Source organism: Malaya genurostris, chromosome 1 (genome assembly GCF_030247185.1).
Source record: "Malaya genurostris strain Urasoe2022 chromosome 1, Malgen_1.1, whole genome shotgun sequence".
In the NCBI taxonomy this organism is placed as follows: Eukaryota; Metazoa; Arthropoda; class Insecta; order Diptera; family Culicidae; genus Malaya; species Malaya genurostris.
Genome location: NC_080570.1, coordinates 10,593,476 through 10,614,297, shown reverse-complemented (window position 1 = coordinate 10,614,297; position 20,822 = coordinate 10,593,476). Strand labels below are relative to the sequence as shown.

The window sequence follows — 20,822 nt, the reverse complement described above, 5'->3', positions numbered from 1 at the left end:
TGAAGACCTTGACAAATCTTTTTTTTTAAAGGGCAGCAAAATGTTGGAGGACCGATGGGTAGATGGAGATTAATATCAATGAAAAATATAAGAATTTTCGCGGTAAAAAATCGACTTTTTTTGTTAGGACCGGGACTTCTCATTCCATGTAGTAATACTTTCAATATTTTAGAACACATCGAAAAAGTTCAATTAACGAAGTTATTTTGAGAACCTGCAAACCAATTTTAAAGCTATTTGCAACGCTGTGATGAATAGCTGTTCTAAAATGACGGGTCGTTGTATATTTAAGACTGTCGGAAATAAAACTCGAGCTTGATGATCTCAACGCGAAGTTTTCTAAATTTTTCTCGAGTCCCGACCGGAAGGAAGGATAGTCAATAGGATCGTAGTACTAGCCATGCAATGACTCTGTACGCTAAGAATTGGCTCCGAAGTCTGTTGTAACTGAAAGGCCAAATCCCACAAAAGGAATGTAATGCCAGGACTTTGCCCTAAATTTTTCTGTTTATGTATTGGTGTTGTGTTAGCTCACTTCGATGTTTCAAATCAGAAACAAACAAACCAATTGAATGCTTCCGAAAATGATACGAATTTTTATCACGAGCTTCGAGAAGAGATTCTGCATGAAAGTGAGCTAGAATTCGGTGTAATGAAACAAGATTATTCAGTGCACAACATTTGCAACTTTTATTTACAATTTTCGATTTCTGAAATGTAATTCGTCGCTTTGACATTTCGTCTGTCAGAAGAAGTTTGTGTTTCAAATTTTCATTGGTTTTTGAAACAAATTCGTCGAGCAGCTCGAAAAATAGGACTAGATCTCAGCGCCACGATTGACATGTGTAAGACGTAGATCATATGAAATGAAACAGCTTTGCGAGCATCCTAAGAAGCTAACTCTGACATTTTTTTCCATTAAAAATTGTAAAACAATAACTCGGTGAAGAAAAACTTTTCATATATATATATATATATATATATATATATATATATATATATATATATATATATATATATATATATATATATATATATATATATATATATATATATATATATATATATATATATATATGCTGTTATGAATCAATGTGGTGTTCGGATGGAGTGAATGACGAACTACGACAATTATGGGCGTTGTTACCTTAGATGGTTCATTCCACTTCGGTGTAGGAAATTCATTCTTCAAATCTGACATCTGCTCTCTTGAAGTGGATAACTGTCATCGTGAACACGGGAGTAAATAAATCGATCGGAGAGAAAAGTTAAGTCATAAATTCTCTCAACGCCATCCAAAAGAGAGTAGCAACATTCCAGTTTTGACACTTTGAAGCGTACATAAAAACAAAATCTCTGTATGTGGCCAAATTTAGCTGCTGGTGGCTAGTAGTGGCTAGTGGCAGGTTCCTCGCTGCAAGATCGTTGGAAAACGAAAATTCTGCGACCGTGTGACACTTTTTTTGTGGCCATTCGTGACAGTGTACTTTATATGTGCGAATTCCACCAGCAAGCTCCGTAGGAAATAAATACGTGGCCCCGCTTTTGTAGCGGGGTTTTGTATGTGGGAGTGGATTTAAGATAGGTCGTTCATTGAAGGAAAACAAGTGATCCGTTCCGAATTTCCGGTGAACTACTAGTTCCGGCACCACCCGTTGCAACCGATGGGTAAATACACGCAAAGCTCCAATTTGAGCAATCATCGGAACTTGGAGCAAGTAAGCAATGATTTGATACAGGAATGCAAGGCTTGTACCGAGCACAGTCGGCTGTCCAAGTGTCTCCGGGAGCGACTGGAAAGGTAAGTCCGCGTATTGATCATCGTGGGCGGACGTGGGAAGGCATCTCCTACCGTCAAACGGTTTGCACACCCAAGGCTATCGGATTCAATTGTCGCTTATTCAGTTTCAAGGTCGATTTCGTAATCGATTTTCCTCTATCTCAGTGCAGTTTCGTTGGTTTTCCTTCACTGCACAAACGGTAGGGTAGCAGTATTGAATTCTACCTTGATGACTAGGATGGCGGCATTCATGTTCGGACGAATGCGATTTGAACAGTAAATCAAAAACAATTACCGTACTGAAGGACGACAGTCATGCTCTGAGTAATCTGAAAAAAATGATTGTTTATTGTGAAGCATAGAAATGAGTGCTTCTACCATCAACAAGATTGAATTCTCATCTCTTCGTTTTGACACTAGTTGGATACCTTGAATGAATTTTAATCTAAGTTAGGTCAAATTTTGTAATAATTAAAACTTTGAAGGGTAAAGCACCGGAAGTAAAAAATCGCGTTCTGTAACTAATTAGAGCGTTTATTAAATTGATACAGTCCACAACGGCCACGACAAGGCAATGATCGATTCATGTTGTTTCCAGCCTACCGCGCCATGTCCGCAAGGAAGTGGTAAAACGAACACGGGACGGTTGTTCGCCGCTGTTCATCGTGTGCCGACGGGGTAACGTCGAAATCACCGAGTATCTGATCACGGTTTGCGATGCCAACAGCGAACAGAAAGGTCTGTACGAGGTGTCCGAAGATCGATCGGTTCACTGTGTCACCCCCCTGTGGTGTGCCTGCGTATCCGGAAATCTTCCGGTGGTCAAATGTCTCGTCCGTCTGGGATCCAACATCAACGCTCTCTCGGACACGGGTTCGACCCCGTTGCGTAGTGCTTGCTTCATGACACACATCGACATTGGTGAGTGAGGGGCGAGAGCCTCGACAAGTAGTGGAAAGTTTTACTGTCATTGTTTTCTGTTTCCTCCTTTTTCAAGTTCAATACCTGGTGGAGAACGGAGCGGACATCCGGAAGCCAAACTACAACGGTGGCACCTGTCTGATCAATTCGGTGCAATCGGTTCAGCTGTGCAGTTATCTAATTAGCAAAGGAGCGGATGTTAATGCTCGGGACATTCAGGACAAGACTGCTCTGCACTATGCGATTCAGGAGCACCGGCTAGAAACGGCTCAGCTGCTGCTGGAACACGGTGCAGATCCATTTGCCAAGAGTCGCTACGGTGACGATGCTCTCCAGACGGCGTGCCTAAAGGGGGCACATCAGATTTTCGATTATCTCAAAAACCGGATCAACTATTGCTCGGAACGGTTGGCCGATGCTCACGAACTGATCGGTTCCACCTTCATCGATGATCACAATGAGACGAGAGTTGCTATACTGCACTGGCGGTTGGCCCATCACATTCGTCTGAGAGAGGCTAACTACATTCGAAAGAGGCCGGAGGTTCCTCCGCGACATGCCTACGGAAATGCGGTCGAATTTTCCACCATCGTTGAGCTCGATAATATTGCGGCCGATGTGGATGCGATGCGGATCCAGAGCTTGCTGATATACGAGCGAATACTGGGAATCGATCACAAAGATACGCTGTTCCGACTGATGTTCCGTGGTGCTTCCTATGCTGATTCTTTGCGCTTCCAGCGATGCATCGATTTGTGGCTGCTGGCACTGCATGTGCGAGTGCAGAAGTATTCCATTTTGTATTCGGACACCTGCCTCACGGCACAGGCCATCGTAAGGCTTATGCTAGACTTGCTAGATAAGTACGTGGACGTGATGCCAAATGAGTTCGTGGAGCAAGGAATGCCCCGATTCGAGGATGTCTTCGAAGTGTTTCAGGTGCTAACTTCCAATATCAATGGTAACTATTGATTTTCCGTGACTTAAATGACTTCGAACTCCAATTTCAATTGTCATCCGCAGCATCCCGCCAGTTGCTCAACATCCGACCGGTGCATCGAAAGCAGCAGGAAAATTTCGATCGGATTCTGAAATGCCTAACCCACCTGATGTATCTGCTGATTGCGACGGCGAAGATTGAAGACGAACGGGAACTGGTGAACGAATCCGTCCGGACGTTGGTACGCAACAACATCCGCAGTGCGATTACCAACGACACCCTGCTCCATCTGTCCGTCTCGCGGCTGAACGTGATCAAGAGTGGCTACTTCACCGACGACAGCAGTTTGCGGGTGATCTTCCCGAATCAGAACGTGGCCAAGCTGCTGCTGGAGTGCGGGGCCCATGTCAATGCGAAGAACGAAAGCAAATCGACCCCGCTGCTGGTGGCCTCGATGCCGTACAACTACGAGAGAGAGGTACGTTCTTTTCGTCGTTTGTGCGTATGTTGAATTCCGCTAATGAATGCTACGGCTTCCAAAATCCTCTAGAATTCTTCTGAAAATTGAAAACTTTGTTGACACAGAATGAAATAGTTTACGATATGTTCGAATTTCGAGAGTTCAACAGTCTTCTTTTTATGTGGCCCACTTTCTTCGATCATTCCCAGCTTCGGACGTCGTGAGCTACGACGGTGCGGTGAAGTCTGGTTATACCGTGCCGTATTTGGCTCACGCACCAGATTAAAAATAATGAACGGAAAGCTACAGCTTAATATGTTCGTTATCGAGCCCTGCAGTTTCCATCAGAATAAGATATTCTTCAGTTTTTGGCATTACAAATATCTTACTCTTCACTATACGGAAGTTGTCAATTGAATGTTTCAAAAATAGCCGCGTAACCATTTTCTGTTCATACTATCGACCTATGTTTTCACGAGCCAATCACAGCATGTCATCATGATGTCATACGTTTGATTCCTCTCGCACAGCCGACGGTTTCGATCGTTGCTCACAGCTCGAATTTCATATAGTAGCAATTCTGCTTCGATCGCTATAGAGAGGATTTACGTCGCTCCCTTCTTCATCGTATACTATCTTACAATTTTAACTTTAGAAGAAAGCCAGCCGTCAACGAAGCAGGTAGCTTGTCTAGTGAGTGTATGACGAAATAGCGATCATTTCTATAGATTATAGAAGAAAGAAATTAAATCTAAGTGTGTAAGGCGAGCAGTTCTAGGAAAAAAAGTGTTTTTGACTAAAACTTTTCTTGTCCATTACTGATACTATTTGCAAATATCGGGCAACCAGTATTCTGTAAAATCTCCTCTCGAACAGTGGCGTCTCGTCCTCATTACATCTCGTGCACTGCACAACCGGTCAAATACAGTCAAATTTTTTTTTAGATTCTCGATGAAAGCATATATCGAATATAAAATAATCAGCGATTTTGTCCACAGCAATTTCACAAAATTTCAAGTTTCTCTTGTCAATGTGTTAGTGTTTCTTCCATGCACATAAGTTACTGCACAGATTCAAGAAAAGAACGAATTACTCCGCTCAGATCTAAGATTTGTTGTTCTCTCTGTCACGTTTAGCTCTGTGAGAATTTGTATGCACACTTTCACTAGAGTCTTCAGTGGCTTATGCTAATGGTAGTTGAAAACAAATTGTTGTCTCAGTTGCAACGTCTAAACGGTTTTATTGATGAAGCTATTAAGAAATTTGCTCGACGTGCAGAGCGCCAAATTCTTCTATTGTATCGATGATATAGAATCTCTTACATAAGTATACTGTTATTTCATTGTATTGAAAAATACAAACGAATATCGATTCAAAAATCTTCAGTTTTCATTTACCATACACTGTTTCATCTGATATATTCAGTGCACAACCGGTATTAATTAAGATTCGTTCAATTCTTGGATGATAATGACTTTCAGTTAAGTTTAGTTTTTGATAATAAAAAAAACAATGTGAACAATTTTTATACAAATTTTTTTTTGTGTAAATTGATTTTTAATTCTTAAAGTTATTTTTTTGTGTAAGACTCGATATGGACGTTTTTCAGTATTTTTATTGGAAAATATCACTGACTTTGTGAAAATCAATAGTATAATACTGTTCTGTAGGGTTTGTCATTTTTACGTCAACTATTCGAATGAAAATGGTTAAAAAAGTTTACCTCTTTTTTAAAAGACAATCTAGATCATTTTTGGGATAAACAAAATATTCAATGTGACATTTTAGAACAAATGCTACATGTCCAGAAAGATTCTTTCAAATCTGAGAAAATTTTGCCAACTGAGAATATGATTTAGGGCGAAATTCGTCATATTTAAGTCAATTATAAAATGAAAATCTTTTAACAATCGACTTTTTTTCAATAAACAGGGTGGCAAGTGACCGGGAACATCGGGAAAACCGAGAAAAAGTCGGGAATTTGGTTTTAATGGGGCCAACACCCCATGTCTCAACGGTTTTTGTATGGGCTTGACAGCAATTTTAAATCAATAAGAGCTCTCTTAGTTGTCATCAATAACAGCACAATGAATGCTCATACTGAAAAATAAGGATAATTTGGATGCTTCTGCTGGATTTGTATTGAATTTCGACAAATATGAGAAAATGTTCCAAGTGCAAATGACAGTTGCTCTTTGTTTATTTTTTCTTTCAATTATTACGGCGTATTCCTGTATTTTTCAACATTTTTTAACAGCAGATCAAAAGTTGATAGTTTCAGTCGTTATTCTCTGCAAAGTGTAAGATAGAAGGATTGCCGATAGGACCGTAATAATCGAAAGAAAGAGTAAAGAAAGAGGAACTGTCATTTGCACTTAGGATTTTTTTTAGTGTTTGTCTTCAAATTTCAGAATAAGTATGCATAATAGTAAAAGTAGCATCAGGTAACATGTTTAATAATTTTTTTAAAGAATTCTTAAAAGCCGTGTTTTTAGTTACCAGCTAATGATTCCCCTAATTTCACCAAAATGTGTCTCAGTAATGTCAAATTGTGAGAATACTTTATCCATCGTTTGCAAGGAAAGGAGTATTTGATTTCCTCCTTTGACAGCTGAAATTAGTTTTTCAGAGTTCGTGAGAGCCTGTTCAGTGAATCTATGTTTAATTTTTTTTCGAAAATTATCAGCTATGATAAGGATATTGATGTGCAGTCGAAGATTGTCTATGATAGGAGAACCAAATTTATATCATCTCAGTCACCCGAGGCATAGATTGTTGTTTTTCAAAAAGTGACAAGCGTACATTTTAAGAATTCTAGAAGGATTTTGTTTTCTCGCCAAAACCCAACTCTGGAAGAATATGGTATATGTTATTAGCAGTGGCTTCTCGTCCTCATGTGCACCTCGTGCACTGCACAACTGGTCGAATAGGCTCTGTGAGAACTTGTATGCACACATTCAGGAGAGGCTTCAGTGGCTTATGCTTATGGCAGTTGAAAACAAATTGCTGTCTCAGTTGTAACGTCGAAACGGTTCTGATATCATACGATATAAACAGTAAACTCTGTCACGAGACGCCACTGATTGTTAGAAGGAATCGGGGAGGAGTGTTGTTCTTTAGTTTATTCATTTTTAATTTTTAACTTTATACTTTTTCCAGACTATACCAGGCTAAAAAGTATTGGAATACACTAGAGATGGTCAGTCCGCGAACGGTCCAAAAGAACTAGTTCTCCTCGAAGATTGAGTGAACTGGAGTTCTTTATGGAAGAATGATAGCTCTCTATTCTTCTCAATGGAAATAAAAGTAATCGAGTTCTTTGAGTATGTGTTTGCTGGTTTGAAGAATGATTGTTGACCACATGCAAAAAGCACTCACTATTATTGAATCTGTTTACTACAAAATATAATTTGTTGCTCTCATATTATGTTCAAAGAAATATACAAAGTTTCAGACTGATCACTTTCATCACCGTTGGCCAGATATGTTTCTTGTTTTAATCCTATTGTTACATCGAAGTTACTGGCGAAATAAAAGACAAAATAAAGATGGAATACATTGGGCTGGATGGTACTGTTAGTTCAGAAGACGTTTGGACAAACTATGGATGAGATTTTCAATTGTAGTTCCAAGGAGATACCCAAGAAATACATATTTCTAAATTCTCGATGTTTTTTTGACATGGGATTTCAACTTAAAGCTTGAACGAGAAAAATATTTGAAAAACCCTGAACATAGGCTATTTGGGCCTGTTAAAAAAACCGGAAATTTTTAGTCTCGCGTACCGGGAAAACCGGGCAAAAACCGGGAAATTGAAATTGAAATCACTAATTCACTTGCCACCCTGAATAAATTTTCATGTCATTATATACATATTTCCATCTTGAAAGACAAACAGTAACATGGAAGAAGGGAACAATACCAAATGAAGCTTTTCTCTGCAGCTAGCCGGAAATTGAATGAGAAAATATTTTTGAACAAAAATGTTTGTTGAATGAAGAGAAAATTTAGTAAAACGGAGTAATCAAATGTGAAACCTTGAAAAAAAAATCTGATAACTGGAGGAAAAAAAAACTCCTGCAATTGTCGCCTGTTACGACATGAAAACAGGAACCCAGTGGATCTATTCTTGTTTAAGTTGGTCCTGTCCGGAGAAAGATAATAGGTACCATCAATCTCCTAGTGGACCCCGTCCCTTGTAAATGTCGATGCAATGCAGAATGATCTCAGGAAAAAAAGTACGGGTGTGTAATGTCAGAGACATAACTGGATGTCGTGAATACGAATATGACACGCTTTATTTATACTTCCGAATTCGAATTGGTAGTTGATCGATTGTTTGAATTGTGCAACTTCCCCCTCTTTCATTACTAGAATTTTAAACGATGCGCCTAGATTAGATTACAGATTAGTTACATTAATCATTCTGAAACGAAATTAAATATTATGAAATAAGCAGTATAGTTCTTTATAATAAAATAATCGATACGTTGACAACGACAGCCAAATTAGAAATGAATGGCTTCCGAGTCGGTGCTATGCATTTTATATAGCAAATCAAAAGGAAGTTCTACAAACTGCAACTAATTTAAAAATGGACTGTATAGAGTACAGAAAAGTAAAATTTCGCTTAATTCTTTGGGAGTATTATTATGGTTCTAAAAAGAACCGATTTGAAGAATTCTGAAATTAATAACTGGAACTGAGTTCAAGAATTAAATTTAGAACATAGAACAGACTCAGAACTCAATTGGATTTTAGTTCTAGAACTACAATCATTTTCCAGAATCCAATTCAGCACGCAGACTCTGAATTCTAAACTCATATTCCGGAACTAAGCTCTGAAATTTGAAGACGATTTTTCGCCATGAATAAAAAATGGGTTGTATAGAGGTACAGTAAAGTAAATTCCGCATAATCCTTTAGGAGTATTATTATGGTTTTAAGAAGAACCGAATAGAAGTCTGGAATAGAGAACTGGACCCTGAGTTCAAGACCTAAATTTAGATCCAATAACAGACTTAGAATCCAGTTTCAGTCGCTGCTGGTTCTCGCCTTGGTGGCCAGCAAGCGAATAAGAGATGCGACCTGAGCGTTTGAGGTTTTTACTAACCACGCAGAAGGTGCATTCTCCGTCGCTGCTGGTTAACTCTCGCTGCTGCTGCTGGTTAAGGTCCTCTCGTTTCGATGGCCAGCAAGCGAATGAGAGATGCGACCTGAGCGTTTGAGGTTTTTATTAACCACGCAGAAGGTGCATTCTCCGTCGCTGCTGGTTAACTCTCGCTGCTGCTGCTGGTTAAGGTCCTCTCGCCTCGATGGCCAGCAAGCGAATGAGAGATGCGACCTGAGCGTTTGAGGTTTTTATTAACCACGCAGAAGGTGCATTCTCTCTCGCTGCTGGTGGAAAGTTTAACTCCCGCTGCTGCTGCTGGCTGGTCCTCTCGCCTCGATGGCCAGCAAGCGAATGAGAGATGCGACCTGAGCGTTTGAGGTTTTTATTAACCACGCAGAAGGTGCATTCTCTCTCGCTGCTGGTGGAAAGTTTAACTCCCGCTGCTGCTGCTGGCTGGTCCTCTCGCCTCGATGGCCAGCAAGCGAATGAGAGATGCGACCTGAGCGTTTGAGGTTTTTATTAACCACGCAGAAGGTGCATTCTCTCTCGCTGCTGGTGGAAAGTTTAACTCCCGCTGTTGCTGCTGGCTGGTCCTCTCGCCTCGATGGCCAGCAAGCGAATGAGAGATGCGACCTGAGCGTTTGAGGTTTTTATTAACCACGCAGAAGGTGCATTCTCTCTCGCTGCTGGTGGAAAGTTTAACTCCCGCTGCTGCTGCTGGCTGGTCCTCTCGCCTCGATGGCCAGCAAGCGAATGAGAGATGCGACCTGAGCGTTTGAGGTTTTTATTAACCACGCAGAAGGTGCATTCTCCGTCGCTGCTGGTTAACTCTCGCTGCTGCTGCTGGTTAAGGTCCTCTCGCCTCGATGGCCAGCAAGCGAATGAGAGATGCGACCTGAGCGTTTGAGGTTTTTATTAACCACGCAGAAGGTGCATTCTCTCTCGCTGCTGGTGGAAAGTTTAACTCCCGCTGCTGCTGCTGGCTGGTCCTCTCGCCTCGATGGCCAGCAAGCGAATGAGAGATGCGACCTGAGCGTTTGAGGTTTTTATTAACCACGCAGAAGGTGCATTCTCTCTCGCTGCTGGTGGAAAGTTTAACTCCCGCTGTTGCTGCTGGCTGGTCCTCTCGCCTCGATGGCCAGCAAGCGAATGAGAGATGCGACCTGAGCGTTTGAGGTTTTTATTAACCACGCAGAAGGTGCATTCTCTCTCGCTGCTGGTGGAAAGTTTAACTCCCGCTGCTGCTGCTGGCTGGTCCTCTCGCCTCGATGGCCAGCAAGCGAATGAGAGATGCGACCTGAGCGTTTGAGGTTTTTATTAACCACGCAGAAGGTGCATTCTCCGTCGCTGCTGGTTAACTCTCGCTGCTGCTGCTGGTTAAGGTCCTCTCGCCTCGATGGCCAGCAAGCGAATGAGAGATGCGACCTGAGCGTTTGAGGTTTTTATTAACCACGCAGAAGGTGCATTCTCTCTCGCTGCTGGTGGAAAGTTTAACTCCCGCTGCTGCTGCTGGCTGGTCCTCTCGCCTCGATGGCCAGCAAGCGAATGAGAGATGCGACCTGAGCGTTTGAGGTTTTTATTAACCACGCAGAAGGTGCATTCTCTCTCGCTGCTGGTGGAAAGTTTAACTCCCGCTGCTGCTGCTGGCTGGTCCTCTCGCCTCGATGGCCAGCAAGCGAATGAGAGATGCGACCTGAGCGTTTGAGGTTTTTATTAACCACGCAGAAGGTGCATTCTCTCTCGCTGCTGGTGGAAAGTTTAACTCCCGCTGCTGCTGCTGGCTGGTCCTCTCGCCTCGATGGCCAGCAAGCGAATGAGAGATGCGACCTGAGCGTTTGAGGTTTTTATTAACCACGCAGAAGGTGCATTCTCTCTCGCTGCTGGTGGAAAGTTTAACTCCCGCTGCTGCTGCTGGCTGGTCCTCTCGCCTCGATGGCCAGCAAGCGAATGAGAGATGCGACCTGAGCGTTTGAGGTTTTTATTAACCACGCAGAAGGTGCATTCTCCGTCGCTGCTGGTTAACTCTCGCTGCTGCTGCTGGTTAAGGTCCTCTCGTCTCGATGGCCAGCAAGCGAATGAGAGATGCGACCTGAGCGTTTGAGGTTTTTATTAACCACGCAGAAGGTGCATTCTCCGTCGCTGCTGCTGGTTAAGGTCCTCTCGCCTCGATGGCCAGCAAGCGAATGAGAGATGCGACCTGAGCGTTTGAGGTTTTTATTAACCACGCAGAAGGTGCATTCTCTCTCGCTGCTGGTGGAAAGTTTAACTCCCGCTGCTGCTGCTGGCTGGTCCTCTCGCCTCGATGGCCAGCAAGCGAATGAGAGATGCGACCTGAGCGTTTGAGGTTTTTATTAACCACGCAGAAGGTGCATTCTCTCTCGCTGCTGGTGGAAAGTTTAACTCCCGCTGCTGCTGCTGGCTGGTCCTCTCGCCTCGATGGCCAGCAAGCGAATGAGAGATGCGACCTGAGCGTTTGAGGTTTTTATTAACCACGCAGAAGGTTCATTCTCCGTCGCTGCTGGTTAACTCTCGCTGCTGCTGCTGGTTAAGGTCCTCTCGCCTCGATGGCCAGCAAGCGAATGAGAGATGCGACCTGAGCGTTTGAGGTTTTTATTAACCACGCAGAAGGTGCATTCTCTCTCGCTGCTGGTGGAAAGTTTAACTCCCGCTGCTGCTGCTGGCTGGTCCTCTCGCCTCGATGGCCAGCAAGCGAATGAGAGATGCGACCTGAGCGTTTGAGGTTTTTATTAACCACGCAGAAGGTGCATTCTCTCTCGCTGCTGGTGGAAAGTTTAACTCCCGCTGCTGCTGCTGGCTGGTCCTCTCGCCTCGATGGCCAGCAAGCGAATGAGAGATGCGACCTGAGCGTTTGAGGTTTTTATTAACCACGCAGAAGGTGCATTCTCTCTCGCTGCTGGTGGAAAGTTTAACTCCCGCTGCTGCTGCTGGCTGGTCCTCTCGCCTCGATGGCCAGCAAGCGAATGAGAGATGCGACCTGAGCGTTTGAGGTTTTTATTAGAGATGGGCAATTCGCTCCTGAGCTGTTCCAGTGAATCGAATCATTGAAGTGAGCTGACAGCTCACAGCTCTTTTTAAAAGAACCGCAGCTCACCAGCTCACTCATTTGCTACCCAGTTCACTGCATTATGACGCAGGGAACACGCTACGAGCTGATCGGATCTTCGGCTCTTTAAGAGATTCAATTTAGTCGACATCAATTGAAGATAAATTATTTCGCATGGCATTCATTGCATCATTGCAAATCAATGATTCAATTTCGATCATGCATTTGAAAAAAAACCGGTGCATAAGAAAAACGGCGCACAAAATGAACCTTAAGTTCAAAATAAAAGAGCTGATGAGCTGATACATCGAATCGGTTCACTTTGGTGAGCTGATCGGTTCGGAGCTGTTCACCAAAATGAGCTGTTTTGCACGCCTCTAGTTTTTATTAACCACGCAGAAGGTGCATTCTCCGTCGCTGCTGGTTAACTCTCGCTGCTGCTGCTGGTTAAGGTCCTCTCGTCTCGATGGCCAGCAAGCGAATGAGAGATGCGACCTGAGCGTTTGAGGTTTTTATTAACCACGCAGAAGGTGCATTCTCCGTCGCTGCTGGTTAACTCTCGCTGCTGCTGCTGGTTAAGGTCCTCTCGCCTCGATGGCCAGCAAGCGAATGAGAGATGCGACCTGAGCGTTTGAGGTTTTTATTAACCACGCAGAAGGTGCATTCTCTCTCGCTGCTGGTGGAAAGTTTAACTCCCGCTGTTGCTGCTGGCTGGTCCTCTCGCCTCGATGGCCAGCAAGCGAATGAGAGATGCGACCTGAGCGTTTGAGGTTTTTATTAACCACGCAGAAGGTGCATTCTCTCTCGCTGCTGGTGGAAAGTTTAACTCCCGCTGCTGCTGCTGGCTGGTCCTCTCGCCTCGATGGCCAGCAAGCGAATGAGAGATGCGACCTGAGCGTTTGAGGTTTTTATTAACCACGCAGAAGGTGCATTCTCCGTCGCTGCTGGTTAACTCTCGCTGCTGCTGCTGGTTAAGGTCCTCTCGTCTCGATGGCCAGCAAGCGAATGAGAGATGCGACCTGAGCGTTTGAGGTTTTTATTAACCACGCAGAAGGTGCATTCTCTCTCGCTGCTGGTGGAAAGTTTAACTCCCGCTGCTGCTGCTGGCTGGTCCTCTCGCCTCGATGGCCAGCAAGCGAATGAGAGATGCGACCTGAGCGTTTGAGGTTTTTATTAACCACGCAGAAGGTGCATTCTCTCTCGCTGCTGGTGGAAAGTTTAACTCCCGCTGCTGCTGCTGGCTGGTCCTCTCGCCTCGATGGCCAGCAAGCGAATGAGAGATGCGACCTGAGCGTTTGAGGTTTTTATTAACCACGCAGAAGGTGCATTCTCTCTCGCTGCTGGTGGAAAGTTTAACTCCCGCTGCTGCTGCTGGCTGGTCCTCTCGCCTCGATGGCCAGCAAGCGAATGAGAGATGCGACCTGAGCGTTTGAGGTTTTTATTAACCACGCAGAAGGTGCATTCTCCGTCGCTGCTGGTTAACTCTCGCTGCTGCTGCTGGTTAAGGTCCTCTCGCCTCGATGGCCAGCAAGCGAATGAGAGATGCGACCTGAGCGTTTGAGGTTTTTATTAACCACGCAGAAGGTGCATTCTCTCTCGCTGCTGGTGGAAAGTTTAACTCCCGCTGCTGCTGCTGGCTGGTCCTCTCGCCTCGATGGCCAGCAAGCGAATGAGAGATGCGACCTGAGCGTTTGAGGTTTTTATTAACCACGCAGAAGGTGCATTCTCTCTCGCTGCTGGTGGAAAGTTTAACTCCCGCTGCTGCTGCTGGCTGGTCCTCTCGCCTCGATGGCCAGCAAGCGAATGAGATATGCGACCTGAGCGTTTGAGGTTTTTATTAACCACGCAGAAGGTGCATTCTCTCTCGCTGCTGGTGGAAAGTTTAACTCCCGCTGCTGCTGCTGGCTGGTCCTCTCGCCTCGATGGCCAGCAAGCGAATGAGAGATGCGACCTGAGCGTTTGAGGTTTTTATTAACCACGCAGAAGGTGCATTCTCTCTCGCTGCTGGTGGAAAGTTTAACTCCCGCTGCTGCTGCTGGCTGGTCCTCTCGCCTCGATGGCCAGCAAGCGAATGAGAGATGCGACCTGAGCGTTTGAGGTTTTTATTAACCACGCAGAAGGTGCATTCTCCGTCGCTGCTGGTTAACTCTCGCTGCTGCTGCTGGTTAAGGTCCTCTCGCCTCGATGGCCAGCAAGCGAATGAGAGATGCGACCTGAGCGTTTGAGGTTTTTATTAACCACGCAGAAGGTGCATTCTCTGTCGCTGCTGGTTGATGATTCCACTCCCACGACGTCTGCTTCCATCGAACGCACGAAAAGAAATGATCGATTCTCGACCACGGTTCCCCTTTTATACGCATTCAGTTGAAGATATGTGCCTGACTACCTCAAAATCGTCGTCCTTGCGCGAAAAACCCAAGCGAAAGTAAGAAGTTTTCCGCGTTGTTTTCAAATTTTAAGAAAACTTAATTTTTGAGTTGTTTGTGGTTATCGCACACTGTTCAAAATATCATCCTGAATTCCTGATCATATTTTTGATGAAATGGTGAAAGAATTATGTTGCTACCATTAATACAAGTCGAGATATTCGCGATTAAGTTCTGCCCCTTCTTCCATATGGCTAATTTTGAAAAGGCGCCCCATAGTAAAGTAAGTCGTATTCACGACAAAACTGACTTCAGTTGTTCACAGTTATTGAATAATTTCCAGCAAAAAAAATTACATTTACACCAACTCATAACTTTAATTTCCCTTCCACAGCTCGTCTTCATGCTGCTCGAGTACGGTGCCCATCTGGACCAGCCGAACCGGAACGACGACCGGCCGATGTCGCTGATTTCGATCAATCCGGTCAACGACATCCCGCTGGTCAACTACATCACGCTCAAGTGTCTTTGCTCGACGGTGATCACCAAGTTCGGCATACCGTATCGCAACCAGATCCCGCGGACGCTGGAAGACTTTGTCCGATGGCACGAACCGTAGTGACGAACACCGGGGCGCAACTTCTTCCCGTCTGCTTCGGTGTAAACTTTGAGGGTTTTTTTTTGATCCACTTTTCGTCCAACACCCGTTAACCCGCCTTCCACGAGATTCGAACTGATGATGATCCACCTTCGTTTGTTCCTTTGCTTTAAATTTCGTCTAGTGTGTATGAGTTTAGTTTCGTGTTTTGTTAGATAAAAAAAAGTTTACGACGAGTCTCATAGCTGAATCGAAATTTCAGACGCCGCGAGTAGTGAGATGAGATTATAGGATGCGATTCGTCCTGGGATCGGCACTGAACTGTGTGTACAAGCCTAAATAACTGGGTTTGCTATCGAACGGAATTGATGCAGACTGTTGTTTTTTTTTCGTTCTCGGTTTCGTTTTCAGTGCTTGGTTTGATTTTAGAACAAGAAGAAGAGAGAAAAAATATTACTGTGACGATACAGGCTTGTGTACTACGCTGTCAATTGTGAATAACTCTAGTATTTGTCGACAGTATTGATCCAATCTTATCTAGGGTAATATAAATAATCAATAATCAGGAGAGTTACTAAACGGCGGAAGCACAGAAAGAGAAGGGCTTTGGTACTCTGTTCTCAAATGGTTTTTGTGTATAATTGAACATTCTACTTACGAATCACCCTATGTGAAAACAGGCCTTAAAAATTTATTGGTCATTTTTCGGTCCTTTAAGCTTGTGAATCAATCATATTTTGTGCGAAAACCGATATTTTTTATGAGCTTGGATTTAAAAAAATGATTTTGGGTCGGAGTTTTACAAACTAAATGTAGTTTTTATTCGGAGCTAGAAAACGCTTTCTCATTAAGGGTGAAGCCAGAGAGAAAGCGACAAGCAACGCGATACGAAACTTGATAGTTCGCACGTAGTTGCGCGACAGAGCTCCGTCCACTCAAGTTCAGCAGAAAAATTACAAGTATGTTAGGGTGAAGCCAGAGAAAAAGCGACGCGAAGCGATGCGATGCGATCATTAAAGTTCTGTTGTTCATTCATTTGTTTACAGCAAAAAATTAACATGTATTTCAGAGTAAACACGAGGCGTTGCGTATTGACAAGCGAATTTCGGTGCGACAAACAACGAAGCAGTACGTGCCCAGTTTTTCATGCGATTAACGAGCGACCAAAGGTTTCCTAAATAATTTTTCGTTATGGCGAAAGAAGATAATTTTATTTATATTAAAGCAGTTTCAACGGAATGCGCAAGTGTTGGAGATTTGAAAACATTAGAAATTACTGGCATGTACAGCCGATAAAAGTGCATTAAATGAGTTTTGAGAATATTTCGAGTTATGCCGAAGGAAAAAGTTCATACGTTTTCCATAAATTTTAAGTTGAAAATGTTAAGAAGCTGGCTTCCAATCGGCACTACTTCTGGAAATAGAACTTCGAAAATTGAAACTAGCAAAGCAAAGTCCTGGCATTACATTCCTTTTGTGGAATTTGGCCTTTCTGTTCCAACAGACTTCGCAGCCGATTCTTAGTGTACAGAATCATTGCATGGCTAGTACTATGGATCCTACTGACACTAAGAATCCTTCCAGGTCGGGGCTCGAACATACGACAACTGGCTTGTAAGACCAGCGTCCTATGCATTGAACCGCCAACCCGGGCTACGAAAGTTGAAACTACTGCAGAAAAAAAAACATTGTCGCGTGAGAAAGATTTGCATTCTGCAAAAAAAGCTACAACTTTGGATAGAGCTGCAGGCGATTAACACTACAGCATGTAGATGGCTTGAATAAGAGTTGATTTCGATTCATTTTGATCAGATGATTTTGATTCATTTTGATCAGAAATTTCTTTTCATTAAATAGGAATACAATTAAATTTCTAATGTTTTCAAATCTCCAACACTTGCGCATTCCGTTGAAACTGCTTCGATTAGTGCTTTGTTATCAATAAAATTATCTTCTATTGTTTTATTACTACTATCACTTAGGGTGAAGCCAGAGTGGGAGCGACAAGCGACGCGAAGCGATGCTATGCGAATATTAAAGGACCGCACGGCGAAGCACGACCGAATTTCGTCCACTTCAAAAAAATAAACATGAATGCCACAGTAAACACGATATGTTGCGTAGCAACGAGCGATTTTCAGCGCGACCATCGACCAAGCACCACGTGCAAAGTTTTTACGCGATCTGCGAGCGAACAGAGGTTGAATTAATTTTTGTCATGACGGAACAAGAAAATTCGATTGATGTTGAAGCGCTAATCGGTGCTATTTTTAAACAAAATGCGCTCTGGGATCAACAATATCGTAATTACCGGAAACGGGATCCTGTGAAGAAGAAGAAGTATTAAGAACTACTGGTTAGTATAGTCATGGAATTTTTGAGAATCTTTGACCAATTCTTTGTACAGATGGTGATATTCATCGAACTACTGTTCTACTGTTTCGATTAATGGGATGAATTCCGAACTCTTTATGATTTTCGAAGAAATAGTTGCGTACGCCCTCGAACATAAAAAAGTACGGGTGTGTAATGTCAGAGACATAACTGGATGTCGTGAATACGAATAAAACTGACACGATTTCTTTACACTTTCGAATTCGAATTGATAGTTGATCGATTGTGTGAATTGCGAAACTTTCCCCCTTTTCACTACTAAACTTTTCAACGAGTTTTGACGACGATTGTCTCATTTCGGATTTGCATATTTCATTGAAAGAAACTATTAAGATTCTGTACAGGATTAATTTCTGACAATTAGAAGGACCAAATTGTGGAGTTCTCTACGATATTTAGCACAGTTCGGAGCATTGATCTCGAACGATTTTCGCACAGCAAAAAGTGCAAGAACCAAATCAAATTATTTTGGATTTTCACTAAACTGATGATTTCTACCTTCAAATTTCAAAGAAGTAATCTTAATAGTTCTTTAGATAACATTTAGAGCCATTAGAACGGCTGATTTTATATAATGTTGTCCACATTTCGTTTCTTGTTTTCTTTCTCTCCAATGCAAAGCACCAGCAGCTGATGCAATCGTTCTTGCTTGAATTGAAACTAGCTTTGCGTACAAACCGACACATCCGCTCGCAGTGCCAAATGATGCAAAACTGGTTTAATTCGTCTTCTCGCCTTGACGATCGGCACCACGCAAAAGATCTGCTCTCATTATTAACGACCGCTGCTCCCGACGATTGAAGTCCAAATGAAAGCACGACCTAAGCGTTTGAGGTTTTATACCACGCAAAAGGTCTGCTTTCATCGACGACTGCTCCACCTGACGATTGAAGTCCAAATGAGAGCACGACCTAAGCGTTTGAGGTTTGGCACCACGCAGAAGGTGCACTCTCCGAAGCTGCTGGTCCCACGACGTCTGCTTGCATCCAACGCACAAGAAGAAATGATCGAATTTTGCATATTTTTTTTTTTTTTGCATAAATATCTGTTTATTAATCTTATTTTTGTGTATTACATCAACATTTTACAGTACAAGTGTTTTGACCCTTTGGCCTTTCATCTTTGTTGTTCATACGATTCGTTATTAATAATAGGTGTTTTAGTTACTCTTGTTTTACATACTAATGTTTAATCATAATATTTATTTTAATTATTAATAAAATATCTACCTACTTATAACTATCCCTAACCTAATACGTACAAATTTTGAATTATTTGTATTTCAGAGATTGAGCACCTCTCTTCAAATTTCGTGCAGTATTGTTCGAATTTTTGTTCTAGTATATCCAGGGAGGCCATCTCATGTACTTCACTAGTCCTTGTCCAAGGGGGTAGATTTAGAATCATCTTTAAGATCTTACTTTGAATGCGCTGAAGCCTAAGTTTGTGTGTTCGTGCACAGCCCCGCCAAACAGGGACTGCGTATTCAATTGCGGGGTAGATGATTTGTTTATAGACAGCCATCTGATTCTTCAGGCATAGTTTAGATGTTCTACAAATCAGCGGATACAGAGACCTAATGAGTATGCTGCATTTTTGAACGATTTTGTCAACATGTGACCTGAATATCAGATGTCTGTCAAAGGTGAGTCCTAGATAGATAACTTCATCGGACCATTGAATGACCTCATCAACGAATCAAATTCTGCATTCGTCTGATGGAACAAGTTTTGGAGATCTTGAATGTGGAAACAAGATGACCTGAGTTTTTGCTGCATTGATCACAATTTTCCAGCTTGTAAAATATTCCGTTAAAGCGTCCAGACCTGTCTGTAGTTTATTTTTCAGAGCATTAATGACACGACCTTTGTAAAGAATGGCAGTATCATCAGCAAATTGTGACAGAACACCACCACCTGGAAGAGGTGGGATGTCTGATGTGAAAATGTTGTATAGAATGGGACCTAGGATACTTCCCTGGGGTACACCAGCAGGAATAGTAAATCTTTCTGAAAGTGCATTATTCAGAGAAACCTGGAATGCTCTATCTGCAAGATAATTTTTGATAATTTTAATAAGATACATGGGAAAATTATACCGATGCAGTTTGAACACCAGTCCATCGTGCCACACATTATCGAATGCCTTTTCAATATCCAATATTGCCATGGCAGTCGTTTTGGTCACTGATTTGTTTTGCTGGATGACGTTGTTAACCCTTGTGAGTTGGTGGATGGTGGATCTTCCTTTCCGGAACCCAAACTGTTCTTCCAGAAATATATCCTGTTCATCTGCGAAAGCAAGAATTCGCCTTTGTATTGACTTTTCAAACAGCTTGGATAGGGCAGAGAGTAAGCTGATGGGCCGATAGCTCTTGGAAAAGGAAGGATCTTTCCCCGGTTTCAAAACTGGGATAACTTTAGCTAACTTCCACATTGAAGGGAAGTAACCAAGCTCCTAGCACCTGTTAAAAATTTTAGCTAAGAAGACAAATGAGCGAATACTCAAATGTTTCAGCTCAATGTTGAATGTGTTGTCGAAACCGGGGGCCTTCATATTTTTGGATTTTTTCACAATAGCCATCAGCTCATTCGCAGTGATTCTACTTTCCTCAGGAACTAAGCTGTCTGATTGGTCAACCTCAGCTACGCTATCAGCAACGGCTCTTTCATGTGGACTAACAATGTTGAGTCCTAAATTGTGAGAACACACAAACTGCTGGCCTAGCGCATTTGCCTTCTCTACTGGTGTGATTAAAGGTATTCCTTCAGCTGCGTCCTGGGGTGACATCAGAGGAGGAATAGGCTTCGGTTTTTTCTTAAGCACCTTCGTTAAGGACCAGAAGGGCTTTGAATGTGGGAGAATTTCTCGAAGCTTTTGCTGGAAGTTCCTGTTGCGAAGCTCAGATATCCTTTCCTGGATTATCCTAGTTAAGTTGTTATAAGTAGTCTTCCTATCTAGGATGCCAGTTCGTTGATACTGCCTCCGGTAGATATTCCGAAGTCGGATGAGTTTCTTGGTGACACTGTCGATTTGAAGAGAGGAACTCGGCATATGTTGTACTGGAACCGTCCTATCACGAGCGACTGTGATTGAATGCTGGAAGGAATATAGGGCCGCGTCGATTTCCATCGGGGAATCAAGTGGCAAATCGATATTAATAAGTTGGTCGGCGATTTGTTGAAA

At 42.9% G+C, this 20,822-nt stretch overlaps 1 protein-coding gene across 1 annotated transcript; it reads left to right on the top strand.

Moving 5' to 3' along the window:
* The first annotated feature begins 1,319 nt into the window (after positions 1-1,319).
* Positions 1,320-18,794, top strand: LOC131432271 (protein fem-1 homolog C). The gene is made up of 5 exons (XM_058598447.1): positions 1,320-1,801; positions 2,379-2,701; positions 2,778-3,662; positions 3,725-4,119; positions 15,039-18,794. The coding sequence occupies exons 1-5, from the start codon at positions 1,665-1,667 to the stop codon at positions 15,261-15,263; spliced, it is 1,965 nt and encodes a 654-aa protein (XP_058454430.1). The 5' UTR covers positions 1,320-1,664; the 3' UTR covers positions 15,264-18,794.
* The last annotated feature ends 2,028 nt before the right edge of the window (positions 18,795-20,822 follow it).

Coding starts and splice junctions, on each gene's coding strand:
- LOC131432271 (XM_058598447.1), top strand. CDS start 1,665: ATGGGTAAATACACGCAAAGCTCCAATTTGAGCAATCATCGGAACTTG. Junction 1,802..2,378: donor CTCCGGGAGCGACTGGAAAG/GTAAGTCCGCGT, acceptor TGTTGTTTCCAG/CCTACCGCGCCATGTCCGCA. Junction 2,702..2,777: donor CATGACACACATCGACATTG/GTGAGTGAGGGG, acceptor TCCTTTTTCAAG/TTCAATACCTGGTGGAGAAC.